Source organism: Chenopodium album, chromosome 3 (assembly GCF_948465745.1).
Source record: "Chenopodium album chromosome 3, dcCheAlbu1.1, whole genome shotgun sequence".
NCBI lineage: Eukaryota > Viridiplantae > Streptophyta > Magnoliopsida > Caryophyllales > Amaranthaceae > Chenopodium > Chenopodium album.
Window position 1 is genome coordinate 61,756,939 of NC_137836.1, and position 18,538 is coordinate 61,775,476.

The 18,538-nt window shown below is 34.2% G+C and overlaps 1 protein-coding gene across 1 annotated transcript; it reads left to right on the forward strand.

Annotated features, from left to right (window-relative positions):
* The first annotated feature begins 6,785 nt into the window (after positions 1–6,785).
* Positions 6,786–13,662, forward strand: LOC145624017 (uncharacterized). Its single transcript, XM_081676945.1, has 4 exons — positions 6,786–6,970; positions 7,241–7,366; positions 7,453–7,553; positions 12,991–13,662. The coding sequence occupies exons 2-4, from the start codon at positions 7,250–7,252 to the stop codon at positions 13,565–13,567; spliced, it is 795 nt and encodes a 264-aa protein (XP_081533071.1). The 5' UTR covers positions 6,786–6,970; positions 7,241–7,249; the 3' UTR covers positions 13,568–13,662.
* The last annotated feature ends 4,876 nt before the right edge of the window (positions 13,663–18,538 follow it).

Here is an 18,538-nt window from a genome sequence, read left to right on the forward strand (position 1 = left end):
GTGATCTCAAAGGCATACAAACAATAATTCAATTTGCTCCAAACTATTATTTAACTTAATTGGTTTAATATTAATGCACACATAATTCTAAAATATTGGTGATCACTTCAATTAATAATAAGGTTAAAAGGATCCCAAACCGGTTGTCCAAATTATCTTATTAGGCGTGATTTTCAATTACATATTCCCTTTAAACATGCAATAGGGTGATCAATAAAATAACATTAATATTAAAACCAAATTAATCACAATTCCAACAACATAAAATCATTAGAAAAATAATAAAAATAAAAGGAGCATGATCCTTACTTTGATTCTGTTTGTTTGCAACTAAAAAATAATAAACGAGTTAGTAACTTCAAGGAAATAATAAAACAATAACTAAATTAAATTAAATAAAATAAAGTTGATTTTGGGGCCAAACCCTCAAACAGTTCTACCTTTCACGCCTTGGTTTAAGGACATAACCTCGAGTAAAATATAGACTCCTTTGAGTGCTTGAAGAAGGAATTTTGAAGGGAAAAGGGTAGGCTAGTGTTTAGGCTAATAGCATAGAAGAGAGAAAATAAAAATAATAAAATTCTCGGTGCCCCGTACATCAGAAATAAGGGGGTATTTATAGGGAAAATGTGCTGAGGGAGCACGCAGAACCCTAAAATGATAAAAACCCTAAAAAAGTATCCCGTGACACGGTCAGACTGTACCGTGACACGGGAAGCTCTACCGTCAGACGGTACACTCTCCCGTGACACGGTAGACTTTTGGAGTGACGCGGGAAATTTTCAGAAAACGGGATGAAAAACGCGTTAAGGGTTTACGCGGAAAGGACACGGAATGTCCCGTGTCACGGCAGACCTCCCGTGTCACGGGAAGTCCCACCGTCAGACGGGAAGGATTCCCGTGACACAGTGGCAGCCTGCCGTGGCGCGGGAATTTCCAGTCCATTTTCCGTCTAAATACATTTTTAACCCTAATTTCCTTCGACTTTTTAAGTGCCGATTGATAATTTCGGGCTTTTCCTGGCTTTTATTATTCGGGCTAAAATAAGAAAATAATTAAAATAAAAATAAATAAAAGGTTTGGGCTAAAAATAAGTAATAAAACAATAAAATAAAAAAAAGGTTTGGACTTAAAATAAGTTGGGCTGAAATTAAAACTATGCTTTTACCAAACATCAAGACTAATCCATGGACCGTTCAAAAGTATGGATTTAATAAAATACGATTTTTTAAGCACTCTCGGGATTAAATACTAAACCCGACCAATAGTGGCGGTGAAAGGTTATTTATCATCGGGTTTGGTTTTGGGGAGACATTTTTAGGTGTCTACAACCTCCACTAGCTGATGAGCCTTTCTTTTCTTCCCTGCTGGTAGTGGGGTTGGGCTGGCATGCTTGACATTGTCAAGGTCTATTGGTTCTTGCCCTTGGCCGTCGGGGGCCACAATATCTTTGACAACTGAGAGGTAGCACACTCGAGCCGTCTTTTGGTCCCCATTTAAGGAACAAACAGAGCCATCATCCCTCTCATACTTAATGAGAATGAGAGAAGGGATGATTACAGCCTTGGCTTCGTTGAGGGTTGAACGGCCTAGGATGGTGTTATAGGTGGTCAGTTCCTCAACGACCAAGAATTTGACGACCAGGTGTCGTCCTTTTCCTTTTTCACCCAGTCAGATAGGTAAGTCAATCCTACCTACTGGGTAACCATCCCACCCCCAAAACCAATCAAGGGGTGGGTAACCGGATGCATGCTGCTGAGGTTGTATTTCAGCTTTTGCAGGCACCAGAGACTGATGATGTGAGACGAGTTGCGGTGTCAATAAGGATTCGTCCAACCAGCTGGTTAGCGACCTTAGATTCAATGACGATCGGATCGTCATGCGGACGGCGGACAGTGCCCCTATCCTTTTCTGTAACCAGAACGTCTAAGAAGGAGGAGCTAGCTGACGCTTGCTCACCATCATCATCATTGTCCATCTTTCGAAGATGGCTCTTGGTGCCCCGGATGGTAGGGCCACCGCATGAGAACCCGCCTGCTATGGTGTAGACCGGCTCCTTATCGGTGTCCGAACTACTAGCAGGCTGGGGCGTCTTAGATGAATGCCCCGGGTTCTTCTTATTAGTCCCTTTGGACTTAGAAATGTAGGACTTTAACATCCCCTTGTCAAATAGACGGTCCAACGCCCATTGAAGGTTGAAAAAGTCGTTGGTGTCATGGCCAACTTCCTCATGGTATTGGCAGAATTTATTTTTGTTCCTTGATTGAATGGAACTTTTCATTGGATTCTGCTTCTCTAGAGACAGTCGGTCCTTGATATCTATGAGGATGGAGTTGCAGTCCTTATTAAACTCGTACTTGGGGACGTACGGTTTAAATTCTTTCTTTTTCTTCTGGGACGGCTAGTCAGGGTCACTCACCGCCAGACTTCTATTCTCTTCTTGCTCTCATCTTTTTTCTTCGCCGGCTGAGCAGGTCGGCTGTCTTTTTGCCTGTCAGACTTCTTGGAGTACGACTATCTTCCAGGAGAACAGAGGTCGGTTGCTTGAATATAGTTTTCCGCCTTCCTCAGGGTCGCCAGCAAGGTAAAAGCCCTTTTTCTAACAAGGTCGAACTTAAAGGTCGACCCGTCTTTCAGACCCTTGAAGAAGTCTGTAAAAGCTACTTCGTCAGACAGCCCCTGAATCTGAATTCTGGTAAGATTGAACTGCCTGACGTAGGAGCGTAATCCTTCTCTCTCTCCCTGCTTAATGGTGCTCAAGTCAAGACTTGTTTTCTCCGCAGGGATGTTCATTGAGAATTTGGAAGCAAACAAGAAGGCAAGCTTCTTAAAACTATTGATGGAGCCGGCTGGCAAGTTGCCAAACCATTGTTGGGCAATTCCCTTCGGTGTAGCTGGAAAACATCAACACCAAGTGGCATCATCCAACCCCTGTAAATACATGAGGTTGGTGTAAGCCATGAGGTGATCTTCCGGGTTGGAGGTACCATCATAAGTACCTACCAATACATTTTTAACCTTGGCCGGCTGTGCCGCCTCGGTTATTTCCCGGGTGAACGCATAAGGTTATTCACCTAGGCGGAGTAGACAAAGCTGCCAGTCTAGTGGCTGGACATTGCTGTATGCCGCCTGACCTCCGAAGAAGACCGTCTACATGAAATGGGGAGAATACGGGTCGTAGACCAAAGGCGGTACGTACGGTGCATTCCCAATCATCTGAGGGCCTGAATGGACGGTATTACCGCCTGTATGGCTCTCATGCAAGGATTTTACATTCCCTGCAGATGTATTCTTAAAGCTGTCTGGAAAGCTTGAGGTAGAAGCTGACTTAGATAACCGTTGATTCCTCTTGTGGGCGATGATCTCCCGGGCATCAAGAGTTGATTTTTTGTTTCCCACCGGTTGTTCACTCCGGCGGGTATTGTTGGTATTCCTCTTAGGCAGAAGAATCTTGGACCAGTCAATGGTCCCGGCTGCCTTCTCCTTTGGATGCGGAGTTGGCTGCCTATCTCTGACTGACTTCCCCTTCTCTAGAGGAGTCTTCCTTGCCGATTGACCCCTGCTTAGGTCAGCCCGGCTCTTGGTGATCAGATCCTTGATTTCACCCTTGAAACTAGTCATGAATTTCATGAGTTCGTCTCGAGTGACTGGAGCAGATCCACCGGCCGTATGGGTTTTCTCTTCTGGCTGTCCAGGGGGTCGGTTTGTACCCGCCTGGTTGGCACCCCGTTCCAGAGTGTCCCTGGGCCGGATGCGCTTGGTTATCAGAGAGCCATCACTGGCTATATAGGTTTCGACATGAGGATCATCGTCCTCTTGGTCAGTAAAGACTTCCGGTTGGTCTACCGGACGCTCAGGAGGTGGTACAGACTCTTGAACCATCCTTGAGGTACTCTCCCCACAGACGGCGCAAAATGTTTTGGGTGCTTTTGTCCCTCAGGAGAGTTACGTCACAAAGACTGGTCCAGCTAAGTTGCACCTGCAAAAACAACGGGGACTCCGGGTGGTTGGAGCTCCGCCTCCGAAGATCAAGTTATTAACTTGAAAGAGAATAAAGAGTACGAAAATTTAGGTGGGTATTTGCTTGGATTCCAAGCTCAGGTGTTTATCTGACGAGAGAGAAAGTAGGTGTAATAAATGATTGAATGTGTCCCCAAAATGGGGAAATATCTCCCTATTTATAATGTCGTTGGTAGGTGTGCCCCTATCTAGGTCACTTGACCTAGATTTTAGTGGGTTGTGTCGAATTACGGCGCTTCTTGGGATTTGGGCCCTTGAAGGCCGCCATTTCAGAAGCTATCTGAAGGGGACACGTGTCAGGTGGCTATTAGGCCACTTGGGCCAGCCTGAACTTGGCACGTGGCCTTCTCTTATTGGTCCACATATCTAGGGTATTTTTACCCTAAACAGTTTACATATTAATAATTTCTTCTCCAACATTGTCATTATCCATTACTCTTTTACCTAGTTTATTTTTTATCTTTTGCTTAACCACTTCTATAGATAGAGATTCTAGATCATCTAGTTTTATTAATCCCATTTGTTGATATAAATCTTCCTCTAAAGTAGCATAGTTATTCTCCTCAACTACATTACCGGCAGCAATCATTTTTTCAGAAATTATTTTCATGATATCATTTAGCTTATCAAGGTCTTCTTCTTTATCAAACAAGATTTGCAATTTTTCAATCATTTTCTCCTAAATATGATGGCTCATCTTTTGTTTCTTTATTATTTTCTTGGTTACTAGTTGGTCTTTTAGGGAGTGACACCGTAAACTTCTTATTTTTATCTAGATTTTGAAAAGGGATATTTATATTTATATAGGATCATTTTTTCTTTACTAGGTGATACTTCTTTAATAGATTGATATCTTACTTTGTTTGTTAAAGCAAGTTGTACTTATTTAACTTGTTCTTTTAAATCACTTACTTTTTTTATTATTAATATCGGTTGTGGTTATTGATATTTTCCTTTCAATATTAATACAACGAGCATGTATGTTATTAACCTCTGATCTTAATTTGCTAATCTGATCTACTACATAATTAAGGACTATGCCAAGTATTTTTCTGGAATATGATAATAATGCTTAAAATCAGGTTTCTTACGCTCAGTAGAAGGCCTAGTATTCTCCAGCTTTACTTTATAATTAACAACTTAGTTAAATTTTAACCGCATTGGCTCTGATATCAATTCTCGCAGCTTAACAGTTACTAATTTATAGTAACAATATTGTCTTCCTAAATAACATATTTCACTTATGCGATAACAGTATACAAGTATAAAACTTTATTTCTAATACCAACACTTAGGGTCTGTTCATATTTACTGAACTAAGTTGAACTAAACTAATCTGATTGGAGCTGAATTGAACTAGACTGAAATGAACTGAACTGATTGGAGTTGAATTGAACTAAACTGAACTAAGTTTAAATGAATATTTTATGAGAGAGGGAAATTAGGAGCTGAACTGAACTGAACTGAACTGATTGGAGCTAAACTGAACTGAATTGAACTGAAATTAAGTAAATGTGAACATACCCTTAGCCTTTTAATATATTACTGAAAAGAGCATAATGACACTTCGAAAAAAAAATATTGAAGAAACATATAACAATATTAAATTTATTATGACAAGCTCAAACTTGAAATAACAGTATTAAAATAGAAAATGACATTTTTTTCAACACTTAGCAAAAATTTTTTTTGCAACGTAGGTATGAACCTTTGAGATTCATTTTACCTATTTTTTTTTCTAATAATTAAGATTAGGAAATTTTGACTTTTATTACCTTCAAATAACCACTTAATTGAATTTACCACCTAAAAAACAAGTTTTACTTTACCATGGCATAAAAAAAAATTTAGTTTTACTACCTAATCCTAAATTTGGTGACGGAAACTGACTATGGGGCCCACAATCTGTCACTTCCCTCCAAATTTATTGTTCTAAACTCGATTTCCCCCTCTCTCCTCTTTTTCTCACCTTCCCTATTCATTTCTCTTCAATTTCTCACCTTCCTCCTCTGAAATTTTTTCTCTCTCCTCTGAAATTTCTTCTCTCTCCTTTGAGTTTGCATTTCCCCCATGAACCTTCCTATTCGTCTTCTTCATGCCTGAACTAAGAGCCTTGCATTTCACCTTCAAGCTTTCAATCTCATTGAGCAAGCACCTCCTCTGCAATTCGTTGATAACATCATTGATATTAATTTTATTTGAACACAATTACCATGATATAACCTTAATTTTAATATCCAATTGAAATTTCAAAAACCCCCCAAATTAATTTTGACTAGCATGAACCCTAATTTTTTACAGTGAAATTGGGGTTCAATTAATAACACAAATGTGCAATTTCAATTACACTTAACATTTGGAACATAATCACGAAAAGAATTGTAAAAAATTACATCACAAATCAAGAAAATTGCGTACCTTCATCCCTCCTTTGTTGTAGAACTGACTTGATTCAAGGACGACCACAAATCTGGAATAATTTGATGATGTAGGATCGTTAGGGATCACCAAATTTAAGGATTTGGCAAGAAAATCGCAAAAAAACTTCAATTTTCAAGAATTTGACGTACAAAATGAAGAAGGTTGGATTAAATAGAAAAAGAAAGCGAGAGAATTTTGGAAAAAGTACAAAAAAAAATATCCGTTATTGTGGCCCCACGGCCAGTTTCCGTCACTGAAGGTAGGATTAGGTGGTAAAACTAAATTATTTTTTATTTATTTTTTTTATTTATGGAGTGATAAAGTAAATTTTTTTTTTTTTTTTTTTTTTTTTTGGGAGGTGGTAAATTCAATTGAGTATATCGGAAAGAGAGTACTCCGGATTTTCTTTATCCACCTTCAGCTATTTCTCGCTGGCGCTGCCTCTCTCACTCTCTGTACCCCAGCGTACTCTGAATTCTCCATTGAGGTGGCTTGTGAGCTTTCTTTCCCTATTCAAGCAGCTCCTGAGGTAAGAATTTTTTTATTTTTTATATTAGTAATATAATCATCGATTATCAATTTCGCAATCCAATGTTAATCGTTAATCTGATTGCCATTTCAGTCAATTTTAGGGTTTTTCTAGGCTAAATTATTCAACAATTGGTTATAATTATTGAACTTATGAAATATTATAACGAGCAATCTTGTTTCTATTCATATTCTAAGCGAGACAGTTTTAACTTAATTTTTCGAGCTTACTTCGATAACTGGGTCAACTATGGTTGTTAATCTGTTGCAGGATTCTTTAATGTCAATACGAATTCATGAAATTGGACCTTTTTTCTCTGGGCCGAAGGCTCTCGCTCCTCCCGCCATTGCTCAGGGGCGGGACTTCTTACGTATAAATCACAAAAGATTGTCAAAGGTGAGGGCAATTAAAAATTAAAAAATCGAGGAAGTATTTTGTTTGTTTTTTTTATTCCGCTTATCAGAATTCATTTGATTTTGTAGGGGAATGTTTTAAGTATTATGGAGATCAATAGTTTGAGGATGTATAGATGTTCATCGTCTTGGAAGCCTAAAAAATTTCATTTCGGCCAAGCTAAGATATAGTAAGTAGCTTTCTGAACAATGTCAATTTTTTTATGAACAAATATGATCTATAATAATGCATTTTCGTGTATAAAATGATGCTTGTGAGTGATCGACTGGATAATGCTGAATTTAGTAGATGCATTGTTGATGTGGTTGATGGAAATTAACGAGATTGTGCAAACCCCTGATTGTCCTGAATAACTTACGTTGCTTTGTCTGATGGTCCTGAGTAACTTAGGTTGCTTTATCTTTTTTTTTTTTGAAACCTTGCTTTATCTGATAACCTCAAAAATGGTTGCCAAGATTACCTTGGTTTTGGTACTAGTATAAGATTTGTTCTATAAACTGGTTACGTTTGATTTTTGGAACTGTGAGTGCTCTAGTGGTTACCGTGGTAAAAGATACTTCCTCCGTTCTGTTAATATTGCAACAAGGAGGAAATTACGCATCCCAAAACATATTTTATATGCTAAATATCTATTATTGTGTAAGAGTAAAAATTATAAAAATTTGATATTGTGAAAGTATTTTATAAGACGAATCCAACAATATCCCACTTGACTATATTTTGCTTGACGTATAACTCATATTATATGGTCAAACAAGAGTGATGAATAGTGCAAAAAGTCCATTGTTGCAATATTAATAGAACGGAGGAAGTATAATTTAGTTGCTCACCATCTGGTAGTGTTATATGTTACTTGGACAAAATGATACTTATTCAGTGTCTGATCTTTGAACCGAAATGTTCAATACATGATTACTCTTTTTGGTGGATAAAGGGATGTGGTTGTGAAATTAAACCAAACTTCAATATAAAATTTAGACCCTATTAATTAAAGATTTAATGAATATGTTTTTAATGGCATCAGTTTTATCTTGAATTACTTTGCATCATTTATCTAAATTACGGGGTTTCATAAAATATAAGGGAAAAAAGTATGCTTCTTCTAGCTATATTTTTGAGATTAGATATGATGGTATTAAACTAACCCCCCCCCCCCCCCCCCCCCCTCTCCCCCCTCTCCTTCCCATAAAAGAAATTCTAATTTTTTGCTGGATTGTGAAAAGGGATTCTTGAATATCGCATAGTGGCATGATTCACCTGGCTTAAAAAATTAGCATTACTCCCTAAGTGCCTTCGTATGTTTTGTTTAGTAATACATTAGGAACAGTGAATAACTAAATACAAATAAAATGTAATGCAAAAAAAAATAAAAATACATGTGAGAGAAGAATCCGTCAATATATAATGTAGCAGCAAAGATGATTTTATGGTTGGATCTTCAAGAAGAATTAGTGCCCTTAGGGTCATTCTTTCAATTTCATGAGCTGCCTTATCAGTGTATCAACCCACAATTTAGCCATAGCAAAACTCTTTTTTTTTTTTAAAGAGGTGTTGGGATGTTATTTCCTCCTCTGAGGTTCAATTATTTGCTGTGTAGCCATTCTATTATAGGGATGGCCAATTGGCCATGTGATACATTCTATGGGCATCATAGATACATTTGTGGTATTGGGGTGCATGGCTCTTAGGGCCGGTTCCGATTAACAATTGAATTGGACTTAATTGAATTGATTTAAGCTGAACTCAACTGAATAGAGCTAAAATGAATTGTATATGAGAGAAGGAAATTAGAAATTGAACTGAACTGTTCGAAAATGAACTGAACTGAACTGAAATTAAGTTGAACAAAACAGGGCCTTAGTATACCCGTATAAGAGCTCATGTCATACTGTTGATAAGATTTCCTTTTTTTTTGGGTCTTGGATGTGAAGTGCTCAATTGATCATTTTTCATACATCTTTTTCTTATCATACATTGTAGAGGAACCTTAGAAGAAGATAAAGTAATAAATCATAGGGTTATCTAACTTTATTTTAGGGGAAGCTTGATAGACTTTGAAATGGAAAAGGGTGATAGCCGGATGGGTTTGAAACTTGATTTTTTTGGTGATTGATGAACATTTGAACATTAAACAAGATCCAATGCTTAGCAAGGGAAAAATGGAGGGGGGCAAGGAAACGATCCATCAGCGAAAGGCCAAAGATTTGGGCCTATAAGGAATGGTTGGATTTGACCTTTCCATAGAAGATAATTCATTTCAGCGAGTTTGATGGAGACTAAGGTAGAGATATTTTGAATAGAGAAAGGAGTGGTGATACATGTCCTGACCCATAGGATGAAAATGGATAAAAAATTATAGCAATGTAAAGTATCCAAAATGATCTTACATCTTAGTAGTTTAACACAATACATAGCGTAATTATGAAAATAGATGATTAATATTAAGATGCCCCTCTACAGAGTGATAAGGACAAAAGAGCTCACGTTAAACTTTGTTAGCTTCAGAATTTTCCCCTAACAAGTGAACATGTTATGATGTTGAAATTAGATGCAGATTGGTATTTATTTTGTTTAATTGTAAGTATCCACTTTGACCACTTTGGTAATAAGTTTACTGGTCCTTAGTATCAAATTTACTTTTTGATTATGTGTGAAAGTCTGATTTACTTCAAGCTTCTCTGATAGTTTACTGCAATACCTGATACTATCCAATTCCTTAAGTCTTATAAATAAAGATATTAATTACCGAAACACCTATAAGCATTAACTTGATAGATAAGGAAACAAAAAGCATCTTATGATTATGTAGAGGCATTGTCTACAACTCTACATAAACAACTTAAAGAGGTAGAGACTAGAGTGCGTGTGGGTAATACATGAGGCTAGTCACATTCAGAATTCAAATATTTTGAAAACTAGGTAAGGCTTTGATGTGAAGTTTCGGCCTAAACCCAATAGTAACGATGTACTTGCTTATGGGTGATAAGGTTATTGTGTGATACATGGACAACATAAGAGGTAATGTGTGTGTGAGTTGTATATAAGGTTAGTTACATTTGTAATTCAAAGATTTTGGTATTGCTAAGGCTTTTGTTGAGTAGTTGGCTTGCTTAAACCCAATTGGAATTATGTATAGTAGCCTTAGTAGGTGACTAGGTTCTGAGCCAAATAAGGCTCATGTGTAATAAGTTCCATTAATTAATACAATGTGTGCCTGCCTTCAATGTGTGAACATGCTAAACTCCCTCCACCTCTAAAATATTGCCACATATACGATGCTAATCACCCCATATCTTAATCTGTAAATTTCCCCACTAGCAACTTCACTTGTTCTCTCTTCATCAAATATTGTGCCCACCCCATGTGCACAAAATTTACAATTGCTTCTCAAAAAAAAAAAAAAAAAAAAAAAGGAAATAATTGAGGTTTGGGGCAATTTATTAAGGACTGAAGGAGAACTAATTATAAATCCTCAATTATCAATCACAACACATTCCTTTTTGACAAGTTGAAAAATGCAACATTACTTCAGTTGGCCAATGATTCTCTTTATCTCTCTCCTCATCATATGCTCCTCATTTTTATTTCTCTCTATGCCTATCCCTCCTTAAAATTGTGCCCCCCACCACTTCTCTCACGTGTCAATTAAAAGAGAACAGAGGAAGTACAATATTTCTATAGTTATTACTTTCCCTTTCTTGTTTCTTAAAAATTATAATCTATATTTACTTAAATTTGATTATAATAAATTTAAAACAATATAAGTTGTTATCAAAATATGAATTTCTATATCAGTGTATGCAGATGAATTTTATGTGCATGCTGCAAGCTATTGCTTAGGTATCTTCATCCAATTTTCTGTTCTTTTTAGGGCTCTTTTCTTCTCGATGTATACACGTTTGATTATAAAAATAAAAAATTAAAAAAAAAAATTGTTTTTTTTTTTTTTTTTTTGAGATAAAATTTGTACAATACCAGTCCTATACTCCTATTGCCACTCTTAGGATGAGTGGGGAGGATTATACCTTTGGTGACGATTCATCTACTAGAGGTCTAAAACTTTAATGTTTGGCAAGAGTATACAATATCTAAATGATTGTCATGAATATGATCAGTGTCTACCTTTCCACTACTTTGTTACAATGGACAGGATTGGCTTTAGTGGTTTCTCAATAGAAAGATTAGGCTTCTATAACACTTAAAAGACTCTTGAAGGGAAGCTAGGCATCTGGTATTTGTCATGTCACCATTTCAAGAATTTCTTACATCCTCATAAGCAATTAGACAATCATGTGCCGGAACAAAGCCTAGTATTATTAGTTGATCTTGAATTGGTGCATATCTTTTGGTAATCTATAATTCAATATGAAGACTTTGTGGCCTCTTCGGAAGCAGATTTCCTATTTATATTTTATTGTATGGCTTATGTTCTCATGAGTAAATTAAGTGATTTATTAACCTCGCATTATTCCAATGAGTTCAGAAAAATTAAACCTGTATTGTGTCTGTGACTCTGTGTATACAGTATTGGGGTGAATCACACGACCATGTGTTTACAGTGGTTTGGAGCTCTTGTATTTTTAAATTTTGAGAAATTCCTGGTGCTGACCATATTAACCTGATCATATTAAGAGTGACTGTTGTAGGTGATTCCATCATCAAAAAGACTTATGTTCTTAGGCTAACCAGGGAAAGACTTTTCTGATGATCAACGCAGATTTAATGTCTAAGCAGAAGGCGAAAGTTATGATTTAATGTTGGGGGTCAAATCTAGAGTAAGTCTTGATTAACTTACTGTTAAATGTATGAAGGCCCCCCTAAAACCTTTATACCATTAAAATAGGTCATCCTTATTTCACACTTGTTATTGTGAAATAGTCTAATGGCTAAATTCCCAATAATCTTTACCGCTGCTACTTATTTTGACTGATTTGGGGACAGTTAATAGTTAATTCTCTGATTTGCTTATTAAATCAGGGAGTTAATTGGAGTTGCAGTTTTCTATACTGTAGTAGGTACATGCTGGACTAGTTAGCTCAGTTTGATGGTCTTCTAGTCATAATGTAACACAAACTGCAGTTGATTGAATTTCTTATTTGCTATGGTACAACCTTTTGGACAAGGTTAAACCGTTAAAATAATGTATACAACACGTATGATTATTCTTAGGTGATGCCCTGAAAGATTATGTCCAAGTTGACCTGCCTATGTTTGTGTCCGGTGCTATTGCCTACTTTGCAGGTATCTAGTGTATGACTGAGTTTTTTATTTTTCTTGATGGCAAGGTGTATCTTCCAAACCCTTGCTATTTTCTTACTTGGGCGAACAACTTTTAAGTTGATTTGTAGCTGTTGTCAACGGTCTACCATGATAAGAATTAAACTATGCAACTGTCAAGCTTACAGAACAAATGACATACTCAAAATTCCAACATCAAATGGTAAAATGTATAAATCCATGATTCCTTCCAGTACAGGACTTTGCTTGAGATGATCGCAATCTAGCACTATTTAATATCCTGTTGTCTTTTATTGATGGTAAAGATGATTTCTGTCTTTCTGATCATAAGATGCTGTATAAAGAGTGTAATATATGTTTGCTACCAGCCCAGCTTCTAGTGAAAAAGCTTCTCTCTCTTCATTTCAACCTTGTAAAGCAACTAGTGATGATTTGGGGAGAGCTGTCAGTGGTGAAAGCATACTGTTAAACGAGGAGAGCTTGGAAAGAGAGTTGGACATTGCTATTGAACAGGAAAACTATGTTGAAGCTGCAAGGATACGTGACAGAATTCGAGTTCTTCACAAGGACAGTGAGGCATCTGTGCTTGCAGCAAATGCTCGGTTTTACAATGCTTTCAGGATTGGAGATCTAGCCTCTATGCAAAACCTTTGGGCAAAAGGGGATAATGTGTGCTGCGTACATCCTGGTTCGAGTGGGATTTCTGGCTACGAGCTTGTAATGCGGAGCTGGGAATATGTTTGGGTAGACTATGAATTCCCTTTGGAGATTGAGCTGAGAGATGTTCAGGTGTATGTGAGAGGAGAAATTGGATATGTAACTTGTGTTGAATTAGTTAAAACTAAAGGCAGCAGCTGGGGAAGACAATTTGCCACCAATGTCTTTGAAAGAGTTGATGGTCATTGGCTTATTAGTGTTCATCATGCCTCTCCTGTAGACTTGTGATTTGATTGGTGTAAACGTGTAATAAATAATGGGCAAAGGCTAAACATAAACGTGGTTTATGTGGGCCATATATAAACTGCTGACGTGGCAATGTGTGATAGATATTAGCTTTGGGCTCCAAATATAATATATTTTAACATTTCATTCAAATTTCAAACCAAAATTCCAAATCAATTTTAAATCAGATTTGTATTTTCAATGCACAATCAATACCCCACATTCCCAACTACCCTATTTTCTCTCCTCGTTTTTTTCTGGCTAATTTTTTTGGGTACAATTTTTCTCTCTTCTCTCTCTTTATATTCTTAAATTCAATTTTTTTTTTCAAATTTTTTTTCTTTATGTAATTACATTTTTTTAATATAATGTTTATTATGTTTCACAACTAATTCTCTGCCTATATCTTTGGCTAAAAATTATTGCGGTTGGAATTTTGATTTTAACCGTTTCAATTTTTGCTCTCTTCTCTCTTTCTTGTTAAGTTCATCATGTTCTTGCAGATTTTATGTAAAGAATTGTTCTTTATTTTTTGCTTGAAGATTTATTTGTTTTTCTAGAAACTCATATAAAATATACAACGTTTTATTATACAATAAACTAGATGAACCCCGTGTGATGCACGATTTGTTTGAATTTTTTAAATATTTTTTTTGTATATATATATTTGTGTGCTAAAATTTGTTATATATTTAGATAAAATTCCTGATATCAAAATATAATATTTTATATTTAATTAATTTAAATTGAAAAATCTCATTCGCCAATTTTGCTTACGTGTCATTTAAATTATTTAATTCTAAAAGAAATTAATACTATCGTATTTAATTGGCTACCAGTAAATTTATTATTCTACATGGCGCGCTGAAAAAATTAAATCCTACGTGGCTCTCTAAAAACTCGTGAAAAAACTATCCTTTAAATATTTATATTGGGTTAGAACCTGTGTGATACACGGTTTATATAAAACCTTGTACAATAAAATGAGTAATTTTAAAATTTTAGATTTTCATCAAAATTATGATATAGTATGATTCAATGTCAACTAATATATAGTTTAAAGTAAGAGGTCATTTATTAGTTAGCCATTCAAAATTATTTTAATTTACATAGATAAATTGATAGGTTTTAGTTTATTAGTTGTAATGTATAAGCTTCCAACATTTAAATTTAAAAAATGTTAAATATAATACTCCCTCTGTCCTTTTATTACAATCCACTATTCCTTTTTTGGTAAATCAAAATTAAAGTCCCATTGTTAGAATCTTTCCCTATTAAATAAGTGATTTTTTACAATTTTAATCTCATTCTCTTTATTTAATCCCCAAATTATCCTCAATTTTTATTGATTTTTGTGCCAAATATTTTTGGCATTTATTAATCCACCAACATAAGTTCTCTCTCCACATTCTTCGTCTTCTTCTTCTTTTTGGCATGTATTAACTTTTTTTTTTCTCTCACTTGTTATTTAATGCACTTAATGTACTTTGATACTTCCAATCACATTAATAAAACTACAAAAACCTTAATTCCCGTGAAAAATGAGAAATGAGACTCTAATAAAAGGGCAGAGGAAATAGCTCCAAAAAAAAAAAAAAAAAAAAAAAAGACGGCATCTTTGCATTTAGGCGGGAAATTTTTTATTAAGAGTGTGACATGTAGGCAGTGGTGAATGGTGATGTCAGCATACTCTGTTTCAGTAATAGTTAATAGATTTTTAATTCTTTGTTATTATCTTTGTGTTACAAATCTGTTATTTGAAGTTTTTTTCATAATTTGATTTATATATATATATATATATATATATATATATATATATATATATATATATATATATATATATATATATATATATATATATATATTAGCACCATTGTTTTGATTTTTCAAATTATTAAACTGGTTTGAAGACAAATTATATTATAAGTTTTTCAATCGAATCATCCTATATATTGTGAGTTGAAATATTGTTAATTACGATGTTCTTCAATTTACCCCTTTTCTTTTTTGAAGAATAGTTTTCCAGAACATAAACATCAAAGTATAAAAAAATTTCAACTTATATTATTGACCTGTAACAGATGTTGGACATTGGATTAATCATAAATACAACACATTAAACTTCTTGAATTATCACGATGACACATTAATAAGAAATTATTATCCAATTTTAGCACCAAACTCTTTGAGTCAATTAATTGAAATTAAAACAAAGTGAAAAAAAATTAGGTATCTTAAAAATAAAACTTGTGGTAACAATTGCAAATTTCTGATTTATTTAGTAACACCATTTATTTTAATATTATTCATTAACTAGATTATTGTAACAATAATTATTTAAATAGTATTCAAAACCTATATTATAGTTTTAAAATAATGGTGGTGTATACTATATATAAAAATATAAAGTAATGATGAAGGTGTTAACATGGTAAATAGTTTCACTTTTTGATATTACGAAGCATAATTTTACTTTACTTTTTCGATAAAACATGTTATTGAGGTTTAGTTGTTAAATATCTCAATATTAAGAAGCATATTTTTCCTTATAAAAAAACAACAATTAATTGAGAGTTATCAAGAGTTTCTATTTTATTTTATATCACAAAATTTATAAATTGTGTGGCTTATAATAATTAATTATCTAAAATAATATGAAGCAACGAAAACATAAATAGTAATGTTAGTTAAAAATGTCCTTACAAGATGTAAACAAACTTTCGAAAATTAAAGTATTATTATTAATATGTTTACAACTTTTATTTATTTTGCAATTTTAAATCCTTGTAAAAACAAAGTATAATTTATTAGTAACCGATAACTATTATTTTCAATCTAAATTTAATATACTATAATCCTCCACAATTTTTTTTAACCTTTCATTATTATATTTTATAAATGGTTATTTTTGCATAACTCACTTTTTGCTAAAACAATTTATCCAGTGTTAGAATTTGTAATAATTGTTATTCATTTTTATAATCTAATATTAACATTATTAAGCAGCGTAATTTCATATTTTTTTTTTGCTAAAACGTACAATTGATCGAGATTTAGTAGTTGTATTATCATAATGGAGCATCATTCCATTTTTAAAAGTAACAAGTGATCGAGTGTTAGTATGTGTACACTACAAGTTTAATAATTTTTGTGCCTTTGAGTAATATATTATCTAATATTAAGGAATGAGAATATAAGATCATATTAGTATTGCAAACAATGATGAATCAATAGTTTATTGAATATAGTTACCAATCTCCTAAGTACATGACAAGAAATAGGATCATAAAACAAAGATTACAAGATTCAAAAATCGTTGCCTTTTATTAATGATTTATCTATTATTAATGTATAGGAGAATAATTTATTGAGTATTAGCAGTAAAATTAATATAAAGAACCATAATTATAATTTTTAATTAAAATAATTTGTCAAGATATTGTTTTTGTACATTAAAATATCAATAATGGGTGGGCCTTATAAAAACCAAATTATCTACCACTAATGTTAAGGAATAAGACTTTTACTAATAATAATAATAACGAAGATTTGTTAGTAACCGATATTATATACTACCTCCGCTTTTGAAAGTTCGACTCACTTTACATTTGCACGGTCTCCAATGAACATCTTTGACCACTAACAACTTCGGCTATGTATAAGTAAAATTTTTTTAAAAAAGTTGATATTTAAAAATTTTATCATAAGAGGAATCTAATAAGATCAATGTAATACCCCGTATTTTTGAAACATATTTTTTAATTAATGAATTAATTAGTATTCTCTTAAAAAGGGTATTTTAATAATTTATTTTACTATTTGATTTTTGGAGCCAAAATGATATTTGAATTTTGGTGCCAAAAGTATTTTAAAAAATCAATTATTATTTTTGGATTTTGGATAAGGTTTGGTATCCATTTAATTTATTTAAAAAACGGGATTATTTATATATATTTCGGATATTTTTACTAATAAAAAATTATAGGAAAAATGAAAATTAATAATCCCACCTTTGCCTTTTCTGCTCAAAATAATCCCACCTTTTCGAAATCTGGAAACAAGCCCACCTTATACACCCATCTTCTTATAACAAGCCTTTTAACTGGTAACCTGAGCAACTGGTTAACCTTTTCCATTTCCCTCCATCTTTCTCACTTAACCCTGTCCTTCAACTGATTTTCATGGGAGTTACGAATTGAAGGTGGAAAAAAAAAATCTCAAAATTAAAAATTGTGGTTAATTGAAGGAAATCAATCATCAAGTCTTGGATTCAAACGAACGTTGAAGCATTTTGGTAGCAATTGTGGATTAAGTGCGATTTGCAGGAGGCAGGAGTGAGCATTTAGAGGTAAAATTGGGAACCCTAACTTGCTGAATTTCGCTTGATTGTGTTAATTTGTCTATGTAATAGTATAATTTCACAAATATGATGAACTGTACTGTTTTAATTGATGAATTCTATATGCGCATTGTTCCAATTTGTATATGAACCCTAATTTGCGAAAAAAAAACCCCTTTTTAATTTTAGATTGTTATGGACTATGTTACGCTGAAATGTTATCATGGTGGTGTATTTAGGAAAGGAAAAAATGGTTTGTGGGAGTATGTGGGAGGGATGTATAGGACTTTTGCTGTTGACCCTGATGAATTATGTTGGTTCTATTTGAAAGAGTTAATTGCTAAATGTGCTGCTTACAGCGATAATGTAAAGGTGTATTATTTAATGCTTGGCCTTGATTATGAAACTGGATTGAGGAGTGTGTATGATGATGATGAAGTGAGAGCAATGGGGGAGGTAGTTTTGGGTACTAGAACCCTTGACTTGTATGTAGTGCATGATGGTTTGGAGCTAGACTTTTTGAAGTCACAAACTGGATCTAGTGAATTTGCCCAGCCCAATTCAGGCCAAACCCAAAAAACTGACTCCTAGAAGGTCAGACAGGTTGACCAAGGAATCTTGTGGGGTGTCAGGCA

What these genes read in the sequence shown, in the direction of transcription:
- LOC145624017 (XM_081676945.1), top strand. Translation starts at nt 7,250, where the DNA reads ATGTCAATACGAATTCATGAAATTGGACCTTTTTTCTCTGGGCCGAAG. An exon ending in ATCACAAAAGATTGTCAAAG is followed by an intron (nt 7,367 to 7,452) that starts GTGAGGGCAATT and finishes TTGATTTTGTAG; the next exon opens with GGGAATGTTTTAAGTATTAT. An exon ending in TTCGGCCAAGCTAAGATATA is followed by an intron (nt 7,554 to 12,990) that starts GTAAGTAGCTTT and finishes GTTTGCTACCAG; the next exon opens with CCCAGCTTCTAGTGAAAAAG.